This window comes from Mesoplodon bidens, assembly GCF_964165515.1.
Source record: "Mesoplodon bidens genome assembly, chromosome: 4".
Lineage (NCBI taxonomy): Eukaryota > Metazoa > Chordata > Mammalia > Artiodactyla > Ziphiidae > Mesoplodon > Mesoplodon bidens.
In genome coordinates, this window is record NC_138160.1 from 13,270,975 (window position 1) to 13,296,673 (window position 25,699).

At 45.0% G+C, this 25,699-nt stretch overlaps 1 protein-coding gene across 1 annotated transcript in view; it reads right to left on the reverse strand.

Annotated features, from left to right (window-relative positions):
• The window catches only part of ANKH (ANKH inorganic pyrophosphate transport regulator), a 144,939-nt gene that overhangs the window by 39,621 nt on the left and 79,619 nt on the right, over positions 1–25,699 (reverse strand). Inside the window, exons 2-7 of the mRNA XM_081233527.1 lie at positions 24,723–24,939; positions 15,743–15,861; positions 12,382–12,465; positions 5,611–5,781; positions 3,068–3,202; positions 842–934 (exon numbers count right to left, since the gene is read on the reverse strand). Of these exons, the coding sequence (XP_081089653.1) occupies positions 842–934; positions 3,068–3,202; positions 5,611–5,781; positions 12,382–12,465; positions 15,743–15,861; positions 24,723–24,939 (819 nt within the window). The remainder of the gene's footprint in view (positions 1–841; positions 935–3,067; positions 3,203–5,610; positions 5,782–12,381; positions 12,466–15,742; positions 15,862–24,722; positions 24,940–25,699) is intronic.

Consider the following 25,699-nt stretch of genomic DNA (forward strand, 5'->3'; position numbering starts at 1 on the left):
TGCTATTTGTGGGTGATTGATTATAGGTGTGGGAATAGAGGCAGGTAATCTGCTGGGGACCCTGGTGAAGAGGCTTCCTCTCCTCACCTCCCAGGGCTCTTTTTGGGATCACATGAAATGATATCAGCAATGGCTCTGAGCTAGTTCTATAGAAATTCAAGGCCAAAGAGTTGTTATTAAGAGTACAAGTGGCAGGTTCTGTGCTTCTTTCCGATTTTTTATTTTAAAACATCGTACATTATCTTGCTGGGGGTCTGTTTTTCTACTTATTTGTTTCAGGATACAAGTCTACAGGTTCAAATAATTAAGCTTTAATGAAATAGGCATTTCTCAAATGATCTGCATGCAGGTCAGTCCTGACCTGACCTGCACCGCATCCCAACCAGCCTGGACCCGTGGCTGCTGCATGGACAACTTTGGCGTGCATGTACCCCAGCACCCCGTAAGAGAGCCTTAAGCTTATGAACTTGAGCACACAACTTCCTATACCTTCACATCTGCTATAAAGTATCGGTTTAACTAAAAAACAACAAAAGAGAAATGAAATCCAATATATTAAAATTTTTTGAGAATATAATTTCCCTTTTTCAAATAATTTCTTGACAGGAATAACCTTGAAGTGAATATCGGTTTGCAGAGGCATCATGGAAGTGGCATCAAGGCAAGCGTAAATTCGCCTCTGTTATTTTCTGAGTTACGTCTGCCAGCCCCAAAGCCTCATTAACCTCGCAGAGCGAGATGAGGTTAGAAACATCACGGCGTCCATCAATGGCGATCCCTGTCTATCAAACACTAATTTTAAAGAGTGTGTTTCAGAAACCACGCCGCAAGCGGTTCTCACCTTGTCAAAAGCAGGGTAGACAGCACGGATTTCCGTCAACCAGCCATATGGCATGTGACCCACGGGGTATGTGGCTGTCAAAATTGCCACGGCCTGCAAGAGGAAGAGCCGGCGGTTAGCAGGGCATCCGCAGAGCCTGTGTCCAGCCGCTGCCTGCCATCTGCCACGTGGCGGAGCAAGCCGTCTCGGGTGTGGTCCCCCCTGACAGGTCACCCCACCCTGGGTGACAGAAGGAGCAAGGGGCAGGCGCTCCCCTGCATCCCGGGAGCGGGCGGAGTGGACCCAGGGTGTGCACCTGAGACCAGGGGGATGCGTCTTGTTTTACATGAATCCAGTGAGGAACGGGTCCAGATCACTGCCTGAGAAGCCAAGATTTCAACCCAGGTCCGCCAGATTCTCACTGAGCTAAACCAAACCTTCTAGTCTAGCCCAATTCTTGAGTCTCCAAATGCGACTCTGAGCCCCACCCCTGCTCTCCGGATACTCTGCACTCAACGTCCACTGCTCTGTCTGCACGCCATCCTCCAGGGAAGCTGACGGTGTGCGCCGGTCGATGGCTTTATGGTATCCTCCATCCGACTCAACTCACTTTCAATCTGTTCAGCCAGGAGAGCCCAATGTTGATGTTTAACTTGAAAACTAAATCAATACGTCTCACAGGAAGCCTCACAGGCTCGTCCATGAAAATGAGAGTCTCATTTCTTAGGTGAATGAAGAGGAAGAAAATTTAAAACAGAGTACCTAACCCTACCTTTTTGGCAAAGTTCAACTCCCTAACGAGCTAGGACGGGAGGAATCGGGCTTCCTCTGTTCTAACGACCATAACAGTGATGCCAGGACCGTGAGCGAGGTGGGTCCCCAGTGGGTGAAGACACTGCTGTGAGGAGTGGGTGGTGGCATCAGGCGGCCCTGGATTCAAACCTCACTTCATCACTTCCCAGCTGTGTGAAGCATGAACGCTCTCAGGCCCCGTTTCTGTTCCTCCGGCAAAACCGTAAGAATAATGATACCCATCGTGCAGGGGTGTCGGGAGTCAATGAAACGTCCACAAGTGCCGACATTATCCGAAGCAGATGATCAATTTATGTCATTTCTGTCGCCCACCCTAATGCTAAGGTCTGTCTCTGTGCACTGAGGTCATTTAGAAATGGCTCTAATGTATAATGTCTTGGTTTTTCTTTAGGGGAAGATGGAATTCTAGCACACATGTGATGGGGGTCCCACACTTTTTACTGGGCAACTGAAACTGAAGTATTGAAGTAAAAAAGCTGCTGTGTTACAGAAGCCAGCCCAGATGGCATTCATGATTCAACAAACAAAATCCAGGAACCAACGGAGACAAGGGAAAGCCTTCTGCTTGTGATTTATGTGCTTCTTGTTCCAAGCCAACATGAGCTGCTTCCCAGGACATGGAAACAGGCAGCAGATCCCAGCCTGGAAACATGCTGACAGCGCATTCAAGGGCAATGTGTAAACAGGAGGCTCTCATGAGTAGCCACCAGCCTTCCTGAAGGATCAGCAGTTCTTGAGACAATTAATTCTCCAGAGGGCAGCGGAGGAGGAAACAAATGAAGTCATTCTGCTTGTTCATACCACACTTGAAAGATGGAAAAAAGCGCTTCAACTCTGTCTTTGGAGGAGCTGCCGGTTTCCAGATCAGTTTCTTGAGTTGAGTACCTAATGGAGACCCTCCTTTGGAGGAGGGCAGATTGCCAGAGTACATAAAGCCATGGTAGGCTCGGTACAGGAGGTGGAGAAGGGACAGGTGAGACTAGGTGGGTCAAAATGGAGGCATCAGCCCTTCACCCCCTGGTACTTTCACTTCTGCTGCTGCGCATGGCATGTTCCACTGTCCTCTGCAAAGAGGCACCAGGCTGACTCCATGGGAAAGTGGAGAGGCCGTTGAGTGGAGAGAGAAAATCTGGATTCTAACACTAGCCCAGCTTCTTGCTAGTTGTGTGTCCCTAATCTCGGTTTTCTCATATGGTAAAAGAGAGGGATGAAGGAGATATTTTCTCCCATACTCATAAAAATATAAAATCACATGATTCTAAGTCACTGATGGAGATGCTTATGGGTTCCTTGTGTGAAGGTGTCACATAATTTAGTATCACAGAATTTCTTGAGCTCTCAAGAGGAACTGGAAACAAATTCGTAATCCACCTCCCCCGCACCCAGTTTTTACACGGTGACAGTGGGGACCCACAGCCCCAGAAGCTGCCCTACCTCCGTAGCTGCAGAACTGCCACCAAGGTCCCGGGAAACAAAGAGGTTGACGATAGGCCTACTGATTCTCTGTGTAGCCAAGATGAGAGCCAAAGGCCACCAGAAGCTCAGCATCTTTCTTATTGTTGCATCTCCCTGCATCAAGAAAAGGGGATAAAAGTTCACTGAACTCTGGAAGCAGAATAGAAAAAAACAATTCAGAGTCAAAGCGTTTTCTTTCTATATCAATCAGGAGTCAATTCACTACACTTAAAAACAATATAGAAAAAGCCTCTGTAGACAAGCCAAGTTGAATTAAAGTAAAATGTACAGTCTTAATAGAAATGAAGTCAGACAGCTGGCAAGCTACTGTGAAATCAAAACACACGTTTAAGCTTGATGGATCCAAATGCCTATTTTCCAGACAGGGCAACTTTAACCCAAGCAGAACCCAACTTCATAGCCCAAGAAACAGGCTGGAAATTAGTTTCTGTTTAAATTATCAAACTGACTGGCTAGAAGCCATGTCAGTTAAGAGGTAACTCTTAGAAGTAAAACATTGTTATACTTTATTTTGGAATCAGTCTGCTCACAAATGTGCCTAATTATTTGGGCACTGTATAAATCTACTCAGAGGTTCCTATTCTCAAAGCTCTGACAGAAGTCATGTAAATGTTCAGAAGCACAAGCCAAATAAAAGCATGGTAACGAGAAGGCGACTTATTAAGAATTCTACAGTGAACATGTGCACTATCTTATTATTATTATTACTTTTTGCGGTACGCAGGCCTCTCACTGTTGTGGCCTCTCCCGTTGCGGAGCACAGGCTCAGGACGCGCAGGCTCAGAGGCCATGGCTCACGGGCCCAGCCGCTCCGCGGCATGTGGGATCTTCCCGGACCAGGGCACGAACCCGTGTCCCCTGCATCGGCAGGCGGACTCTCAACCACTGCACCACCAGGGAAGCCCAAGATGTGCGCTATCTTTAAAGCCTGGCTTTCATCATGTGATTTTGGTTTTGATTCTTCATGAGGGTAAGAGTTCCATCATGGAACCATCTCAGTCACTTTAACTTATTTCCCTTTGCTGGGAGCTGAATGTTGAGATGGATTGTTACAATCAAGACCAACATGATGTGGTTGTCCTTATGATGGAAATATTGTAACTAGATCTGATATTATTGATGGCCTGACCTCACATCAAGGTGGGCGGTCAATACAATTACTGGTTTTTTGGTTATTTTTGGCTGCGTTGGGTATTTGTTGCTGCGCACAGGCTTTCTCTAGTTGTGGCAAGCGGGGGCTACTCTTCGTTGCGGTGCACAGTCTTCTCATCGCGGTGGCGTCTCTTGTTGTGGAGCATGGGCTCTAGGCATGTGGGCTTCAGTAGCTGCAGCACACGGGCTCAGTAGTTGTGACTCGCGGACTCTAGAGCACAGGCTCAGTAGTTGTGGTGCACGGGCTTAGTTGCTCCGCGGCATGTGGGATCTTCCCGGACCAGGGCTCGAACCCGTGTCCCCTGCATTGGCAGGTGGATTCTTAACCACTGCACCACCAGGGAAGTCCCGCAATTACGGTTTTGACATGAGAAAAGTAACATGTGGTCAAAGGTGGGACCAAGGGGTGGAGTGTGGTAACTTATTCAGGGCCATATTTATATAAATATAAATATAACATATATATATAATATACATAATCATGCATATCTGCCTTATATCTAGATGGATACCAACCCAAGTGATACCTAAGGATAGAGAAATTAGCAAACATATAAATCAGATACTGTTCATAATGATGATGAAAAGAACGCTTTGGTCACTGGTATAAGATTGTATCTTGCGTGTACCGTATTCACCTTTCGAGGCACAGGCCAAGCTCTGACTCCATCAAGGGGGCTTTTTAGACCTCATCCCTATCTACGTTCTCGCAGCCTCAGTGAGCGAAGTTCTTGAACTCCCATTGCAGTCTCTGTACTTTCTTGGGTTCATGTCTGAATGTCGCTTCTGTGTTGGATAAGCCAAAGGGGACGTAAAGCTGCTTGAGGCCAGAGACCGTCTTTAAAACTTTCCTGTGTTGCCCTGTGGTACCTAAATACTCCGCTCCCTCCATCGAAGGCACCTGAATGAGTGATTGTGTTTGGCCAGCACAGTAAGTACAAACACAGCCTGGATCCCTGGTGTGAAATTAAAAATCATCAAATGTGAGTTCCATGGTACCAGGGGTCCTAAAATCTCTGTCGAGCACAGAATGACTTACTTTTGACAACAGAGAGTAAGGAGGACGTCAGTGCTGTGTCTCCTTCTCGGCCTGACATGACTCACTGTGACTTGGTCTCCTCGTATGGAGGCCAGGAGGCTGGAGCGTGACCTCTAAGGACTCTTTCATCTCCAGAGTTCATCAGTTCTCCAACTGTCTTTCCCTGTGGACACTGTGAAGCACTTGGCCTGGAGATATAACATCCCAGAGCATGTGCTTGTTACACTGATGTCTCGTTTCATACGTGTGGGGTGAAACTATATTCCACGTGGATGGACAGACAGCATATCCTCGAGGTCTAAGGACCTACCCCCAGCTCTGGTCCACTCCTGTCCGGGATGATGTCGTGGATGTTCTTGTAGTAGCCCAGGCACAGGGTGGTGCAGCGCACAAGGGCACCCATGTACAAGGATAGGATGGGGATGAGCAGAGGCTCTCTGCATTCCAGATGACTGTGAAGCAAAATGGCGACAAAAACGACCTGAGAGATGGGGAAACAAGAACAAGTCAGTAGGGAGAAGACGGAACCAATCATTGGAAGCGCAGCCCGACCTCTTGCACCCAGGTGAGCTGAGCGAAAACCTTGACACTGATGAGAAGGTGAACAGAAACAGTATTGGGCTACAGCTCGATACTGCTCTCAGAGAATTCAGGGTCATGCATTTGGGATTCCCTGGAAGAGCACACGATCATTCTGTTATATTCATCATTAAGATTCTTTTAAGGCAACTGCACATCTGGTTAAGGTTATCGATTAAAAAAAGTCTAGAAACTTTGGATTCCCAGACCCCAGAGGATGCAGAAGAGCTTTGCCCCATCGATGTACACATGTAATCCACACCAGATGACCTAAGTGACCTTCCACAAAGGATAGAACAGTGACCAATGATGGTACACAGAAAAATGGACACTAACATTTATAACATGGAATCCACTAAAAATGCTGCAAAAGCACCAATGCTAATTATTATAAAACAAGATAATTACAATTTAAGATATTAACTTACAGAAGTGGCATAGGTCAAAAAATACAAAGTCAAGAGGGATTGAAATAATAGTAAAGTGTCAATCTCTACTGAACAGTACAGGCTCTAAAGCAAACTTATCAATGTATTTAACCTCCTATCCTGCAGAAATCAGAGAATCAGCCCCACCTCTGCCCAGAGTCCCTCCTGGGATTCACGTGTTTGGAAGACCACTGAGGCGTACTGAGTGCACAAATAGGGTAATGGGGGAGGGGAGAGATTGTCTGGGCTACAACAATGTTTGTTTGTTTGTTTGTTTAAAAAATTATTTGTTTAACTTATTTTGAAGAGGAACACGGTGATTAAGTATCAAGATTTATAAAAAGTCTACGTAGTACCTTTGAACCCCATCCATCCATTTTCTATCCACTACAGCAATGAATCTGTTTGATTATTTTCAGGAGTAATATTCTAAATATTTACCAACAGACTGAACAACTGAACAGAACAGACAACATGCCTGGCTATTATGGTAAGAACCAGCTGAATATCAGCCCTACATTAGTTTTGTATTTGTCCTTAGAGATTTTGTTAAGTAGTATCCATTTTCCTCTCCTTCTTTTATTTACTTATTTATTTTTAATTTTTTTAATTTTTAAATTTGGGGGGGGGCTACATCAATCTTAATAGCCAAATATCCATGGAATGATAGGCTTGTGAAATACACCACCACTAAATGATCCTGACCAAAGGAGGCATACCCTGATCACTGCATTCTCAAGAAATCAGTGATGACAGAAAGTTAAAAAAGAAGCTGGAGAATGAGCACAGTTCATCACATGAGTGCGTTCAGTTGCCACAGGGAACAGAGAAAAGCAGGGTAATCCAGAGAAACTCTTCTGAACGCAATAATAGTATTAGATGTTAGAGGAGGTTTGCTTGTAGCACAAACCGACACTTGTGCCCGGGTTGCTGTTCTCAAACCGGTACATGGGACAGAGACGTCCTTAGGGGAACGCAGGGGACAGAGCTACTACCGCTTGGCTGCATGGACATGACCAGGCTGCCCGGGGCATGGACGCGTGAGTGTCCACTCGCGCTCACGATCACACACTCACATTCACTTTCACCAAGGGTACAGTGGAGCCCGTTGATGGAAATAAAGATGCCCGTGACTGTCTCCATGCCTGTTGCTTCCCAGTGGAACAAATGTACTGTATTAACTGAGGGATGCAAAGACCAGCTGGGGGAAGCCTTGTGAGGGACCCATTGTGTTTGGAACAGAAGATTGAGTTCTGTAATGTGGCCAAGATGCCCATTTATGTCTCTAGCTAATCAGAGGCCTTAAGGGGCCCTAATATGCCAACAGACTAGTCTGTCTGCAGCAAGCTTAAGATTCGACATACACAAACCTACAGTGTACACGAAGATGGTCATGTTTAGAGACTGAAAACACATGGAGGGAAAATGGATACGTGAAGACCAACCCCTTCTCTGCCCAGTGCAGAAAGGCTCCCGGTGACGCCATCAGGATGGCCATGCAAGATGAGCAGGGCCACGGAAGGGGATGTGGAACTGAAGGAAAAGGGAGGGGGAGGTGTGACAAGAAAGTGGCCCGACGGGCAGAGCGGGCTAGAGTGTGACAGAGGGCGGGCGGGAGGCATTGGGCCAGTAGCGATCAAGGCCGAAGTGAAGATTTTCTCAGCCTCCTTCATGGTACTAGCCTGATGCCATGTGGTCCAACACATACCATACATCTTACATCTTCACCGTGGGTTGTATCATTTATCAACGTAAAATACCACCTGGGCCTTTTGCCATTCCATCCAGAATTCAGATGTTTGATTCTGATGCCACCATCAACACTGTGTTGGATTATTTTCTGCGGGTAAGCCACTGCCTCAGTGGTGAGGAGTTTCCCCGGGAAAGCCTGTTTGTTACGTGCTGGCCCCGTCCTGGGCGCTGGGGATTCAATGATAGAGACGATTGTGCCAGGCTCTGTTCTCCTGGAGCTGACAGCCTCGTGGGGAAGGCAGAAATGGTCATCAACCTGTGAGAAGGCCTGTGAAGGAAAGAGGGCAGTGGTGCTGCGAAAGCCAGGCTGTGGGGTGAGGGAGGGCACCCCATGAGGGGTGCATCTGAGCTGAGACCCAATGCCTTGGAAGGAGCCGGCAGGGGCTGACAGGAGCCAGGGTTAGGTGGGGAGAGCCGAGGCAGGGGATCTCCTTCCGGGCAGAAGGATCCAGGCAAAGCCCCCAGGGGGAGGCAGCTCGGCCACATTGAAGAGGTCGGAAGGGAGGACCGTGTCTGGAGGGCCACGGGGACAAGAGAGCAAGGGGACAAGAGGAGAGTGACGGGGCTGGGGAAGAAGCAGAGCCTGTGGGGTTTCAGCACCTCATAGACCATGATCAGGATTTTGGCTTTTTATCTCAAGAACACCAGGAGGTGATTCGAAAGCAGGTTCTAGGCAGGGGGTGAGATGGCCAGAATTTCACTGAGAATAGATCCCTGTGGCCGCAGTGGGGAAGGATGGAGGAGAGCCAGAGCAGAGGGGCAGGCCCGAGTCAGGAGGCATCGCTGAGAGTTCAGGTGGGAGGGGTGATCCCTCAGACCAGGGCGAGGGCAGCAGAGACGGGGAGAAGAGGGCAGATAAAGAAACATCTAGGATTAAAAAATTTAGACGGATGGTCCTGAAGAGGGATGCTCCTAGGGTGGCTCCCAGGTTTCTGAGCTGATGGTAGGGGCACAGATTCATTCAAAACCACAATCATCAAGATCATGAAGAGTAAGAATTGAGGCTTACGATGTCTCTGAAAGATGTGAGTGGAAATAGCATAGAGATATTTAGATGGCTTGTCTAGAGCTCAGAGGAGAGGGCTTGGCCACAGATATTTATTTGGTGATCATCAATCATGTTACAGATGGTTTAAACGTAGGGCATGCAGTAGATTCTTCATGAATAGAATACACAGTAAGGAGAGAGATGGAGCTTGCGGAACTTCAACATTTACACATCAATAGATGAGCTCGGCCATCAGAAGTAGGAGAAAAACCAGGACGTGGTGGTGTGAGAGCCAATGGGAAGGGATGTTTCATGGACGAAGGAGCAGTCAACAGAGTGACGAGTTGCTGAGACATCCATTAAGTCAACAAAAAGTGCCTGCTGGATTCAGTGGCAAGAGGGTCACTAGTGAGAACAGTGTGGGTGAAGTGATGGGAGTGGAGGTCAGCGTGGGGCAGGTAAAAGGAAGAAAGAGAATTGAAAAAGTGGAGAGGGTGAGAGGAAACTGGCCTTCCAAAAGGTGTGGCTGGGAAGGAATAGAGAATTGTAGCTAAAGACATACATGAGGAAAAGCTTGTTGTTGCTGTTGTTATTGTGTTAAGATGGCATATGTCTGAGCACGTTTCCATGTCAAAGAGAAATGATCCAGGGGAGATGGAAGGAGTCACCGATAACCGATCAAATAAGGTTCCTGAGAAAGCAGGACAGGATAGGCTTCAAGGCACAGGAGGAAGAAGTGGCCTTGGACGGAGGAGGGACACCTCCTCTCCTGTAATAGGAGGGGGAACGGAGATGAGGCAAGGGTCTGAAAGTAGGCATGTGGGTTTAAATTTCCCAATGGGGTAGGGAATGAGGTCACCTGCCAGGGAGAGTGAGGTGGGTGGAGACCCTCTGACATGGTTACTAGAGTCCGCCGAGGTGAGTGATGGAGAGTATGAATCTATACTTTGATCAGTTTGTCCCGCTGGGTAACTTTTTGCTCGAGTGCTTGCTACCTGGGTGCGGGTGGTGCAAGGTGCACACCGTTGGGTGGTTCAGGACGGGGATCTTGCCCGAAGGCTGAGCTGGAAAGGCAGGAGACAAAGGGACCTACAGTAGTGCAGCCAGATTACTCAGCTGGGATCCTGGGATCCTTGGATCCCATCCCTGGGATCTCAGCTGACTTCAGAAGGCCAGGGCTGATGACAGCACAAAGGGGAAAGGACTAGAGGTCCCACTGAGGCCCAACACCCCATGAGAATTCTCATTTGATACTGAGCAAGCTGAGAAAATCTAGATGATCAAAAAATAAATCAAAAACATATGACTATTACAATAATGGTGACACAGAAAAGCAGGGCATGTTAGAACCAAAGCAAGAGGGTTTTCTTGTATTATGATGTGAAATTAATTAGCTTAGTAAAATTTTTTCAAACTGAGAGTTGCCACTGACATTCAAGGCATTATAAACTCTTTTCATTTTATCATTGGTGATTACTCCCTATCTATCTGTGCCAAGGTGGTATTTCAAAGGACTTTGCCTAGGATCTATTTATTCATTACCAAGTCTGGTAATTAAGAAATGCTTTCAAGTAATGAGAGGACTGAAGCTGGGGGTGGGAGTGGGAGCAGAAAACTTAAGAACAAACATTGAATTTATTCCGCCAACCAAATTGTGGCAGGAACTCCAGCTATAAGGTTTAAAATAGAAACTTCACCAGGAAAAGCCCAAGGCCAGATGGCACCTGAATCCAGCTTCCATCGCCCCTACTAACCAGTTATGCTTATTCTGAAATTTTGAGCCCTCCCAACAGGCAGCGGCCAGGACCAGGTTTAAAATTAAGAAGGAAAATGGCTGTAGGAACACTGGCAAAGAATTTTTCAGGGATATGATTTTTTCCTCTACCCTTGGATGCTGCTATATTTATCTTAGGCAAAGATAGGTGGGTTTTTGGGGTTTTTTTTTTTTGCTTTTGAGATAACATATCTACAAATGCTCACTGAGTGGCTGATGCTAATGCTGAAAATAAGAGCTGTTTCCTTAATTTCAAATTAAGTGATTAGAGTGAACAAGACAGTTTAGTTCATCCCTCAGAGGATGAATTAAAAGTAAGACCAGGCAAAAAAATCTCTAATAACTCACCAAGAAAACTAACTAAGATATATCAGAGAATGACGTTAGCTAGTATTCAAGCATGTGTGTGTGCACACACTCACACACTCACACACACAAAATAATGTTAGCAGGAAGTAATTTTAATTACTTTTAATAGTGATCCATGGAGTAAATGCAATTAATTTGGAAATTTAATTCTTGGTCTTTAGGAGGTACTAACAGTTGAACAGTAGATTATTTCAAAAAGGTGGCTGAAAGACTAGCGTGTACAAAAGGGAAGAACCAGGAAGAAATGCGTGGACATGTTCATAGAATGGAACTGAGAATTGGGAAGGGAGCTTAGAAATCAGTCCACCTCCTTCTCCGTGAAGAAATAGTTCTCCAAACCCCTGACTGTAGGAACTAAGTCTAACTTAGAGACTATGGGAATTAAATCTAATTTGCTGCTAAAATTTTTCATGGAATCTTTGGAGGAAGAAGACAGGAAGGAGAATGGAAACCAGGGCTGGTGCCAGACCTCAGGGAACTGGCCAGAAGTATAATGTTCTCAGACGAAGCCAACCTCCTGATTCTTTCCAAACATGGGAGAATGATGCGTGAGTGGCAGCCCCAGGTGACAACATTTAAGAATAATTCCTAGGGCTTCCCTGGTGGCGCAGTGGTTGAGAGTCCGCCTGCCCGATGCAGGGGACACGGGTTCGTGCCCCGGTCCGGGAAGATCCCACATGCCGTGGAGCGGCTGGGCCCGTGAGCCACGGCCGTTGAGCCTGCGCGTCCGGAGCCTGTGTTCCACAACGGGAGAGGCCACAACAGTGAGAGGCCCGCATACGGCAAAAAAAAAAAAAAAAAGAATAATTCCTAGGAGCGTTCTCTAGAAACTAGCACCTAGTGACTTGGCCACACAGAGGCCCACGTGTGCACATCGACCCTGTGACCACCCACTAGCTTTGACTTCAGAGTCATTTCACGTGCAAGTGCCTTAACAATAAAGGGCAAAACCTCTGATAGTAAATTTAAATTCCTACAACACCCATTCCTGCAAGATCCTATGCGCTTGTATCATGGGGGGGGGGTTCCATTTTCTCATTCACTTAACAAGCATTTATGGAAGTTCACGTTTGATCTGAGTAATGCAGGGATGCTCGCGGAGTGGATGTTTGTAAAATGAGGCATCAGCCGGTTCTGTCCATCACCTGAAAGGGGCTCTGAGCAGCTTTGATGGACACACGGACCACTTACCTGAGCTATGACGTCTGAGATTGAGGCACATCCGACCAGGAAACTGTATTTGTGTTTTAAGAGAATGCCAGCATGGGTCCATGCCTGTCAGGAAGGAGAGAATAGGGTATGAGATACACCTTTGGGATTAGGTTATTTCTGGTCGTTACGAGTCCCTGGGCATTCCTGAAATAGAATAGAAATGCACCCCCCCAACCTTAGTAGCACAGGTTTCATAAATCTTGATTGGTAAAATGACTGTAACTTAGCCTGGTGGCTAGGACCACATGAGACTTTTAAGTGGAACCAATGACTGCACAGTGTTTATTTGGTACCAGTTCTATGCAGACTAGTGTACTGGTTTGTGTGCCTGGCAGGAAACCTGGCTGAATACCAGGAATGGGGGACCAGTGGGAGTCACAAAGCACAGCATTCTCCGTCCGTGAAGCATGTTCTAATGAGGGCTCTAAACTGGATCTGAGTTACTACCGTCATTGCAGGCACCCACTGTCTGATCAGGGTTCTACTATTTCCTTCTCTTTAAGTTTGGGCAGGATCCGATTTGTCACTTTGTGCCTTTGAGGAAAATTAAGAGGAAGGTCCTCCAAGGGTTACAGACAATGAAAGTTCCAGGGGATGGCAGGTTTGGAGAAGGTTTGAAGTTCAAAGTAGGATCCGCTTAAGCATCATCCTTCTAACCAGTAAAGGCTGAACTGAACTGACAAAGAAATACCATGTCACGTGAGCTAAACATAATCAGACAAGTATGATTTATTTCCTAGGTCTGTGTCAAGACTTTATAGCTGCTGCTACAACTACTTCCTCCTCAGTTCGTGGGGCCAAAGGTGCTAAATGTGAAAAGAAATGCAAAGTGTAGATAACATTTGCAAATTGTGGCCTGTAGGCTCTCTTTGTTGACCAAAAGCTGTCTGGACGATAAGCTTTGTGATTTGCAAATATTATCTCTCCAACAAATACATCAGGGCCATGCTGCAAGGTGTGTGTGTGTGTGTGTGTGTGTGTGTGTGTGTGTATTTGGGGTGATGATATGTATTATTTTGGTTTTTATTAGCAATCTCTTACTACTGGGCTTTTTGGGGGAGTTGAGAGATGAAACATGGAAGAAAAGGGTGTCCATCACAGATGTTCTGGTGTTAGACTGAGTTTTGGAAACTTCCGTGGCAAATAATCAAAGAAGGGAAGTGGAACACAGGGCACTAAAGAGTCTGTGAGTCACTTTTAGTCCTGAGTCCCCTGAGTTCACTGTATAATTGTAATTCATCTATGTGTTTACACAGTCCCAGTAAAGATAGGAGGGCAGGCATTAGAGCAGAATCATGGACTCTGCTGAAGAAGCTGGGCTTTTACTCTCTTAGGTTGTGAAAAAGGTCACTCCATTCAGTTCTCTCACCGCTTTGAAAGCACTGTGGTGCTACCGCAGTCCAGCCTGGGCCCAGCGGGGAATCTGGTTCTACACACTCCAAACCCTTGGCTGTTTTCTTTTTGGGGTAGGGGGTATGAGAGCAAGGGGTATGCGTCAACTACTAGAGTAAACACACCTGGTGATAAGCAAGAAAAAGAAAATAAAAGAAAATCCAGGTACAAGTGTTCCAGTGGCCAAATTCTCCAACTAAAGTGAGGTCACGACAACTGAAAATCGGGACCTCCGGTGGAAACTAAGGGTTTAATATCTAAGGCTCCCTGGCCCACCAGTAGGAAGCTGTCAGATTCAAGAAGGCGGCCCCCATAACCCAGCTACAGGCACGTTAAGGCTTCTGATGACATCTGAGAGGATGGACCACATACATTTTTACATTGCCTCATTCCTCCGAGGATTTGGGGCTAATGCCATACCTCAATACCTCCATTCATCTCACATGTCTAATGTATATAGAACTGGAGGTAAGGAATGGTAGAAAAACCTATATAGATTATCATATGTTAAAGTCTCCTTCCAAGGGTAATTTAAAATGGAGCCCAAAGAAAAGGTTTACTTTCTAGCATTAGACATTGTTGGAAATATATAAATATAAATATATGTATTTGGCTAAGTCTCTTTTATACCTATAACACCGATGAATAGGAAAAAAGCATTCTCTGAGAACTCTTCAGTATCAGAACAAAGAATTTAATCTATGGAAGTCAGCCACCCTTAGCTAATCTAGCAAAGCTGGCTATTAAAGTAATAAAATCCTATCAGTATATTCAAGCGAGTCTTTTTCTAAAAAGCTTTGGGTGCTTATACCACACAAGTGGTAAGTTTAACTGAAAGCTATTCTGATCCCTTGATCCTGAATATATCAGAAAGGAATTTATATTTGAATCAAATTTTCAAACAAGCTCTCTTGCCTACTGCCAGAACTTGTGACAAATATAGATAATTCTCATAAAATAAACTGAAAAGATGGACTGGTTAAAAGTCAGCGGTCAGTTGGAGGCCTTCTGCACTGCTGGTGGGGATGTAAAATGGTGCAGCTGCTGCTGAACTCAGTATGACGGGTTCTCAAAAAATTAAAAACAGAATTACCATATGATCCAGCAATTCCACTTCTGGGTATATACCCAAAAGAATGAAAGCAAGGGCTCAAAGGGATATGTGCACACTCATGTTCATAGTGGCATTATTCATAGTAGCCAAAAGGTGGAAGTAACCCAGGTGTCCACTGATGGATGAAAGGGTAAACCAAATGTGGCGTACACATACAAGGGATACTATTCAGCCTTAAAAAGAGGGACATTCTGACACATGCTGCATACAACATCATGGACCTTGAAGAGATTTTGCTAAGTGAAATAAGCCAGTCACAAAAAGACAAATATTGTATGATTCCACTCACGAGGTACCGAGAACAGTCAAGTTCATAGAGACAGAAGTAGAGTGGTGGGAGCCAGGGGCTGGGGTGGGGGTGTGGGAGTTAGTGTTCAATGGGGAAGAGACTCAGCTGGGAAGATGGAGAGGGAGGAGGGTGGACGGCGGTGACGGGAGCACCACGATGTGAATGCACCTAACGCCCCTGAACTGGACACTTCAAAATGGTAAGATGGGAAGTTTTATGTTATATGTATATTATCACAATCGTAAAAAAAATGTGGTGGGCGGTGAAGCCAGCCTCATATGTGCTGGTCATCTTTGGGGGGGAATAAGTGGAGCCATTTCCATTTCTGGGTTGCCAGGGGCTGGGGGAGAGGAGGATAGGGAGGCAGTGTTTAATGGGAATAGAGTCAGTATCCCAAGATGAAAAGAGTTCTGAAGAGTCACAGCAATGTGAATATACTACATGCCATTGAACTGTATACATAAAAATGGTTAAAACAGTAAAGTTTAGGTTATGTATTTTTTACCATAATTTTTTAAACAGTGCCAACGATCTTCTCTACTCACCATTGCATCCATAAAAGGGAAGGCAGCAAGATACAGGAAGGCCCTTCTTGTTTTGTTCCCCACTGACTCATCCACATGGTGCAATTTATTGATGATGTAGTAGCCTAAGTCGCTATATGCTGCAAAAGGTAAAGCAAAACAAAACAAAACATGGCAAAATTTGAAAACATTAACCTTATAAGCTTTTTATCTCAAAAGTTTTTTTCAAAATAAATTTATTTATCTTATTTTATTTATTTTTGGCTGCGTTGGGTCTTTGTTGCTGCCCACGGGTTTTTCTCTAGTTGTGGTGAGCGGGGGCTACTCTTCGTTGCGGTGCGCACGCCTCTCATTGCAGTGGCTTCTCCTGCTGTGAAGCACGGGCTCTAGGCACGCAGGCTTCAGTAGTTGTGGCATGCGGGCTCAGTAGTTGTGGCTCGCAGGCTTAGTTGCTCCGTGGCATGTGGGATCTTCCCGGACCAGGTCTCGAACCCGTGTCCCCTGCATTGGCAGGTGGATTCTTAATCACTGTGCCACCAGGGAAGCCCTCAGAAGTTTAAAAACAATTTTAAATATAATATTTGGGTTTTGGTACAAAAATTAGAAAATTCAGATGAGCAAAAAGAAGAAAATCATCTACAATCTCATTCATCCCTCTACCCAGAAGGGGTCACAGTTGACACTAGGTTCTAACTGCCCAGTTCTTTCACAGGTGTGTGTGGTGGGTTATGCGTGGGTGTTTTAACATAACAATGGGATAACATACCTTTCAATAAAAATGTTAAAGCTAGCTTTTCACTGTTTGTCATTCCTTTTGTATCATTGTTTTGGGAGGAGGGTGGTAACTGTGGGTATAGTCTCCCCAGTGGAAAAATGCTATCTCTGTGCTTTCCAAGTCCCTCCAACATGAGGACCTGTGACCAGTGCGTGAATGGAACATAATGGGCCTTAACCAACACAGGCTGAATGAATGTGTTGGTGCCAAAGGGAGAGAAAGGAAGAAAGAGAAAGGTCTCCTAGTGTCTGCTAGGCGTTCTGGCAGACATTGTCAGTAAAGGTTAAATACAATGTTAAGCTCTTTGCTACCTCACTGATACAATGTTTAGACTATATAGGAAAACAACGATCTCTGTGTGTTCATAGTGCTCTAATAGTAGTGTTCCCGCTGTGTTCATTCTTTTATAAATATGAATATTCATGTACTTGACAACTGCAGAAGCTGCTTTGAAATCAGAAAGGACATAAAATTTAGTGTCTCTCTCACTTTGTGAAATAATAAGAATCCCTTCCCCCATTTCAAAGTTTGGGGGACGACTTATTACCATATAAACTGGTAAAAAGAAATAATCCTCCATCCTCTGTCGGGATTAGTCTGGAATTATGGGGATGTTGGATTAAGTGTGCTCTTCAGGATGATATCAAAGTTATTTAAATGTCTATAAATAGAAATATCAGCGAGGGTAGAGGTACAAGTAAGTGACTTCAAGGGGTAGGGGGCTGGAATGGCTAAGACATCCAGCATACAATGCTGGTGGGACAGGCAAATGCAGGAGAAGCGGTCCCAGTCCTCCCAGGAAGGGCAGAGGTGGAAACCAAGAGGCGAGCTTCCAGGTGAGCCCAGGCGTCAGGTGTGCAGCGTGGCGGGACCAGTGAAACCACTGAGACCGCAAGAAGAGAAATCCAGGAGGGAGGGTGGCACTTGGCAGAAAGAGAAAAGACTGGGGAAATGGGATTAGTTACGGCCAGGGACAAGGAAGGCAGCTGTGATGCCCTGCTTGGATCAGAAGGCACGTGGGTGACCTGATCCTGGAAAGCAGGAGGAAGCCCTCCAGCCCGACTTGGCAGCGAGGTGAGAAGTGCATTCAGACCTGAGATTAGCTGGTGCAACACAAAGCCGGGATAAAGATGTTGCTGGATCACACACACAGCTGAGTTTGGGTGCCGAGATTTGGAAATTGTGGCCGCTGTTGGTTTGTACACTCCTTTTCATTCAGTCAAGTTCATTGCACTGAGACCTGCGCAGAGATGGTCCTGCCCCTGCCCCCCCCCCACTGCCCCTCCCAGCAGAGACCGCTGGCAATAGTAAAGGCAGCCACGCTGGGCGAGCAGAGCAATGCCAAGTGCACGAGCCCGGGGCTGGTTCTGAAGAGCTCAGGAACTAAACTTCCCTGGTAAAGGTTAGCGCCCATACAAACACCAGCTGACTGGACTGGACTGGATGGCTAAAGCTGGGACCTTGAGATTAGAAAAGGCTGAGATCCGGAGGGCCATGTATGGGCTGACCTGTGTCCCCGCACAATTCGTTTGTTGAGTCCTGGTCCCCAGGACCTCAGAAGGTGACCTTATTTGACAACCAGGTCATGGCAGGTATAAGTAGCTGAGGTGGGGTCACACTGGAAAAGAGTGGGCTCTTGGTGTCCTTCTAAAAAGGGGGAATTTGGACACAGAGATAGACACGCACAAGGAGAAGCCCATGAAAACATGAAGGCAGAGATCGGGAAGATGCGTCCACAAGCCAAGGGACAGCGCACGTTGCAAACCACTGGAAGCTGGAGAGGGGCCTGGGACAGACTCTCCGTCACGGCCTCGGAAGGCACCAACCTCACTGCCACCACCTTGACCTTCCAGCCTCCAGACCGTGAGACCACACACTTCTGCTGTCTGTGTTGCTTTGTTAGGACAGACCTAGCAAACTCATACAGGTGGCTTCTAGGAAGGAGAGAATTATTTTCCCGTGAGACTCTGGGGTAATGGCAGGAAAAGAAGGGACGTGTGAGTTTGAACCGCTGAGAGCAGGGCGTGCAGTTTGCTCATGTGGCCTGAGTGTCTAGGGATCAGTAGAAAGAAGCTTCTCTACTTCTGTGAATATACCTAAGTGTACCAACTTATTAGACTATTTTAACTAAAACATCAAAAACAGCGCCTTTATGTAGAGCAATGAAGAGCTGACATCTAAAGTGTAACAGGGTCTGAAGGACTGCTGGGTGCTGAGCTCAACCAAGCCTCTGACTCTGCCAGGATGTTCCCCCCACCTCACCCCCTTGCTTTGTTCAGACTGCAGCTCCAGGGTCCCCAGGTGCCAGGGGTACTTTGAGACCAATGGGCCCAAGGATGCTTTGGCTTCTTTTTACTTCTTGTCCTCCTTTAGCTACTAGAGAAAAACTTCGGAGGCCAAGGGAAGAAGCTTTCTTCCCGTTTTTCTTCCTTCCTTCCTTTTACTCCTCCCATATGCAGTAGAAGAAGAGTCTGGTTATAACTACAAAGGTTGTTTCCACCCTGTGAGCTGGGAAAGTAAAATCCCAGCGGCTGTTTTCCACCCAGTATCCCCTCACCCTCCCCTCCCGTGTCCCAGAGCTGTTTCTGGCTGGAGGTATAGGCTGGGGGTAATTTGTTTAAAGCACTTTGCATAGAGTCTATAATTACCAGGCTAGCTGCCTTAATGACATTTAGTAACCTTTAACGTCTATAAGCTGCCTTACCAAGACTCTTCTGAAATAGCTTATATTCCTTATGAAAAGTAGGACGTTAGAAAGAAAAATTAAGCAAGGTTTTTGAATAGATGTAAATGGAGTTCATGGCTGCAGCAGGACACAGACTTAACCTATTTACAGGTAGACAGCTTTGAGCTGCCCAAACAAGAAACAGGAAAGGCCATTCGAATCCCTAGCTCCTCTGACCTCAGAATTATTTTCCCGTGAGACTCTGGGGTAATGGAGCGATGGACCTTTCCAGAATCACTGGTTCTCAAACTTGTTCATCCAGAGTCGTCAGCACTTGTTGCAAAATGCCATGAAATTTAGTATTAATCAAAATAAGCCTCAGTACCTATAATTTTCCCATGGGAATTGAAGAAAAAGCCTCTTTCCATTTTTAGTAAAAGAATAATATGTGCATTTCCAAGGGGCAAATTTGGGAACCCTTATTCTAATTCTAATTCCTTAGTTCCCATGTTTAAAAGTCTCACAAGTGCTACGGATTGACCCACTGTGTTCTGTTTACCAAGGCTCCTGCAACTTGGGTATCTTGAGCCAGGCTCCAAGTACACATAGAATAGATGTCAACTTTTTGGCCAGCGGGTCTCTAGATTTTAAGTCTGTCAGTCCAACACAATTCCAAGTGTCTACTCATTTGGCTGCTAATTGCATAAGGTTTGGGGTGGTACATTTTCTAGAGCCATCTTTTCCTCACCATCTCCACCATACATTCCTGGGGAAGTGCCTGTGTGATCAGTGGGACCCACTCCAGCCATGTGCAAATGTCTGGGGAAACCCATAACCATGTGCAAATCTCTCAAGGATGAGAGAATGCATGGCTTACCAGTCTGGTCCAAAAAGAGAAAAAAATCAGAGAAAATGAATATGAAACACAAGAAAAAACATTATTTACAGCAAATGTAATAAAAAGGACCTAGTGAAAGTTCTCTCCTTTATTGGGGCAGGCACAATAACAGCCGACCCTACAAAGGAGTGTTTGGTCCACTCTGACCTGAGTCTACCTCTAATGTCTCACTGTGGTCAGTAAACGGATGCCCAGATGTGACGCCAGGTTAGTGAAGGAAAGGAGCTACAGCTGAAACTGGTTTTTCAAAGCTGGTGACGCTTAGGTTTGAAGTCCCTTCTAAGTGAGAAGATTCTCCAGCAGTTGGTAGATTATTGGTAGATACTGAAAGTTTGAAATGTCAAAGTTCATCCAGATCGGGAAAAAAAAATCTAAGATAGAGATCATGCTGGGAATCAGGATTTCTCCAATGGCTGGAGGTGCCATGGAACACACAAACTTTAAAAAAAATATCTTAAGAGTACCTTGCCCCAGCACTAGTTCATAACCCAGGAGATTATGCAGACTGACAAAATACATTGAACTTTTCTAAATATTAAAAATTTCTTGGGCTTCCCTGGTGGCGCAGTGGTTGAGAGTCCGCCTGCCGATGCAGGGGACACGGGTTCGTGCCCCGGTCTGGGAAGATCCCACATGCCGCAGAGCGGCTAGGCCCGTGAGCCATGGCTGCTGAGCCTGCGCATCCGGAGCCTGTGCTCTGCAAGGGGAGAGGCCACAACAGTGAGAGGCCCGCCTACCGCAAAAAAAAAAAAAAAAAAAAAAAATTTCTTTAGAGATCATAAGGTTATAAAGCAGTAAATAAGCAGAACATACAGATCTTCCTTGTTGTTAAAGCTGTAGTAAACATACTTACATGAACACTAGAATCAATCTGCTTTATTCAATACAGCTGTCCCTGAGATGTCACAAAAAAATTCTCACTGGTGTCAAAGGCTCTCCAAGGGACCCAGCTACAGCCACAGAGCTCAATGCCTAACGCCCTCCCTGCTGGTCCTCTTTCTACTTTGCCCTTCCCTGCTCTCCTTCCCTTTCTCTCTTCCTCTCTTCCCCTTTTCCTGTCCCTGTTGCCTAACGGGCTCTTCTATAGTCTCAGGCTGCAGACCTCCTTTACCTGGCTACCTGCACCCTAGCACTGGGCATCCACCCGGTTACCTGTGATATTCAACACTGAACTCATTTTCTTGCTTTATCCTCCCCTGATTCATAAATGCGTGCTGGCTGTGTGCCTCCCACTTCTTTTCCTCCCCAAGGATGAATATCTTTTATATTTATCTCACCTCCGTACCCAACTTTTGATCAGTAGGACCTGAATGACATGCACGTACTATTTGTTCAATAAGTAATTTGTTGGACCACTGATAGGACAGATGGGGAGTGAACTATTTTAAAGGTGAGTTAAACAAAGGGCAATTCTTTCACTCTTGTTTAGTCAAAGCCCCCCACATTCAAAGCAGGAAGGTCAGCTCTACTAATACTAGTGGTGTGTCTGCTTAGGGTTAAACATTCATGTTAATGACATCATAAGGGGAAATGGATGAATTTTATCAGTGTTTGAGTGTATCTAAAAAAAGAGAAATATTCATTAAATATACAGAAGGCATCTTGCTGGGAAAAGTAACTAATATTGTAAAGAATAAAATGAATAAACAGGTAAATTAGGAAACAAAGCAAAAAGAAACCAAGGAGTTGGCCATTAAACTGAAAAAGCACAGAACACAGTGATTTTGTTAAAACCACGAGCCTGAGGTTAGACAGAATTAACAGAAATGTAATAGACAAAAAAAGTCACCATTTGTAATCTTATGTGGCTACAGCAAAATATTCATTTAGAGCACTGGGTCAAATTCTCCACTCCATCTTGTATCAAAGGTAAGGGAAAAATCAGAAAGAGTTGTGCTGGAATACAACCAACACTTTCAGAGCCAGTTAAGAGATGACCCACCCCACAAGCCTTTCAGAACCAATCCCTAAGAGAAAGAACTTCTCCTTCCTCTATGCTCTTGGATGCCCTTATATAAATGCTATGGAAAAGTTAGAAGGTCTAGATAACAGAAATAAATCTATTAAGGAGATAGGGAAATAGCACCTAAAAAGGAAAGTTTAAGGCAATTAGACTAGTTTCGCCTAAACAAAATAATATAGAGAAATTTGGTTTTAAGCCTAGATTACTCTGGTTCCTATCTCACTCTGTGGGCTAAGCTGGTGAACGTGTAACATGTGGCTTCTTGTACTTACTCTAAGCCCTACTGAGGAGCTGTTCATGTGGGGAATGCATACCCATTTCAGTATCAGGCCAAGCAAATACAATTAGGAAGACTGCCTGAGAGCAGACAATGGCTTCTCAAGTCAAATTATTTGGAATATTTGCTTTTTTGTTTATCTATGTCACTGTTCCCTTGTCCCAAGCATAGATAGCCGAGAGCTGACTGTTAAAGTAGAGATGTCAGCGGCTGTTTCTAGCATTACTAAGATGTGAAAATGGGTTTTAGTGTCTAGTGTAGGTGACACATTGTAAAGCAGAAACTGAACGGGGGGATGTTTATGGATGGTAGGAAAATAATGTTGGAAAAGGTGGAGGATGACAAGAGAGCAACATCCCACCTGGAGCTTGTGGTCAAGGTTATGGGGAAAAACTGGCAAGATCTGAGTATAGAAAAGCTTACGGGATTAGGGAAAAAATGGAGAAAGGAAGGTGAGCAAAGATGCCTGATGCAGCAGACAGTAGAAGGCAAGAGAAGAATCAAACCATGAGGCAGAAAATTGAAATGAGGCCAACAAACTAGAAGAGGGAAAATCATTAAAATTTGAGTTTTAAGCCTTTGAAAGAAATTGATATTGCTTTCTTAGTAACTGTAGAAAGCATTTGTTTCCTGGAAGGAAAAAAAGTGATAATTGTAAAAATATCAACAGTGATAAAAGCAATTGTTAAATATATCTGGGAGGTAGAACCATTTTGGTTCAAAGGTAAGATGTTATGATTCCATTGTAAAATTGAAAAACTTGGAAAATGACTTTGATTTTTATTTCAGGGACCAACTGTCCCTCCCCACAGGGTCAATAACACAGCACACTCAAGTTTTCCTTAATTACTGACATCTTGTAATTAGCTGTTAGCCCCAAAGTCTCATTTGAGCATGACTACAACAGGGAATGTTGGGTTTATTTGGAAGTAAGTAGCTAAAAGGAAACTAACTTATCTTCCTTTTTAGGCAAAAATTTATTTAGACCCACTCGTTTCACATATGGAATTTTCTCAAGTACATATACCATCTGTGAAAATGGCCCAGATCAAATGTAGCTGCAGAAGTTTTCTTTAAAACTCAGCGGATAAGTTAGTATCCAGGGTTTAAGTTAAGGGAAAGAAAGGCATCTCCTCTCTGTCCCATGCCCTGAAGCTCCGAGCCCAAATGAAATGATCAATAGCAACACTTTGCCTGGATATTTGGCCCATGAGAAGCATCCTCTCGCCCACATTGTTCTTAGCACAAAATCCTATGCTGTATTAAAAAGGAAGACCACAGAGGCCTCAGTCTATTTACTTTTAGATTCACAATTATATGAGTAAACATGAGTTGACACCTGAGTACACTGTAAATGGTTTGGCATGAGTAAACATGAGTTGACACCCGAGTACACTGTAAATGGTTTGCGTTAATCTCCTGGCTCTTCATTCACCACAGACATTCATGGTTCTCATACAACCAGTGCCAATTTGAAGACACACAATGGGTTTGTGAAGTGTTGTTCACAGGCTTTACATAACTGGGTTCAGTAGGTGTGCCATTCAACTTTTATGTCAGGTAAGCTGAGCTGTTTTGAAGCCAAGAGGTTCTGAGATCATGCCCTTAGGGTTTTTTATCACCACCAAGAAGGCAGCAGAAGTAGAACTCCAGCTCTAAAGGAAGGGGCTTTCCTAGGTCTTGGTGAAACCGTAGGCCAGTCACTGTGTGTGATAAAAGTTTCTTGTTGTTTCATGGAAAGAATGTTATGCCCAGGGTATTGAGTCTCATCTGAAATAGAAACATGGGGCCCTAAAATGAGATGATTTTAATACATAAAACAATCTCATTTGTTTTCGCTGCTGATAAGAATTAATCCTGAATAACACTCATTCTATTTTTATTCTTAAGATTGAGTCTGATAAGATAAACACCAAGGTCCTACTGTATAGCACAGGGAACTATATTCATTATCTTCTAATAAACTATAGTGGAAGAGAATCTGAAAAAGAACATATCTATATACTGCATATATATGATATACATATACATAAATGTACATATATAGCTGAATCACTGTGCTGTACACCTGAAACTAACATAACGTTATAAATCAACTATACTTCAATTAAAAAAGAAAAGAGTAAGTAATGTCTGTCTCTAACAAAGGCACCTGACATTTTTTTTGACTTTACCTAATGCTAATCCTAGATCTGCTCACCTGTTAATGAAACTCCTTCCTCACTGACACAGGGTTTGGGAACCAGAGACATACAGCTTGCCAGACCTAGGAGCACAAACTCCATTCCTTCCATCCCTTAAAATTGTTATGATATTTAATACTTATGGAAGAAATCACTTACTATAATAAATACACGAAAATGAATTAAGAGGAAGAAGGAATTAGCAAAGCTAGATTCTTAAGGGACGGCCGACAGCCTTACCTATGAGGGTGTGGAAGACAGCAGCTATGGCACCAGCCACCACCATGCACAGGACAGCTTTGGTCCTGTCCCGCTTGCTGTTCACAAACACCAGGCCCACGTTCTTGAAGTCACTCATGGGCCCCGTGAAGAACTTCATTAAGGAGTAGGCCAGCCCATAGCTGGCCAGCATCTCCACTGCATCTTCCTTGACAGCAGCAATGCCCCGGTTCAAGGCCTGTGGAGGGAAGAAACCCACAAACAGCGTTAGGAACGGCGTCTTGGGGCTTCCCTGGTGGCGCAGTGGTTAAGAATCCGCCTGCCAATGCCGGGGACATGGGTTCAAGCCCTGGTCCAGGAAGATCCCACATGCCACGGAGCAATTAAGCCCCTGGGCCACAACTATTGAGCCTGTGCTCTAGAGCCCGCGAGCCACAACTACTGAGCCTGCACTCTAGAGCCCGTGCTCTGCGACAAGAGAAGCCACCATGATGAGAAGCCACTGCAATGAGAAGCCCGCGCACCACAACGAAGACCCAACACAGCCAAAAAATAAATAAATAAATAAGAAATGCCGTCTCATATCTCCTACAATAAAACTTAGCAGGTCATGTTTCCATAGGCACTCTAAGCAGCTAGGGCAAATCTCACTGTAATTTGATAAAGGTTATTAGTTTTCATTATCATCCATATTAGCTTCATTTTGAAATATCTTCTTGTGGGGGAGATAGCTGTCCGCTGGGGTGAAAGTAATAGAAAAAAACCCAACAAGCATTTTATGTTAATATCAGAAAATAATTCTGAGAAGTTCTGGTTAAAAGGTTAACATGTTAAATTTTATTTGTAGGCTGAACCTACATAATAGCAACAGGCATTCTGGAAATGGGTCAGCCACTTTATATGGAGTAGGTGATGGCTTCTCTTTCCCTTTAAGGAAGGTGTGTGTGTGTGTGTGTGTGTGTGTGTGTGTGTGTGTGTGTGTGTGTGTGTGTGTGTGT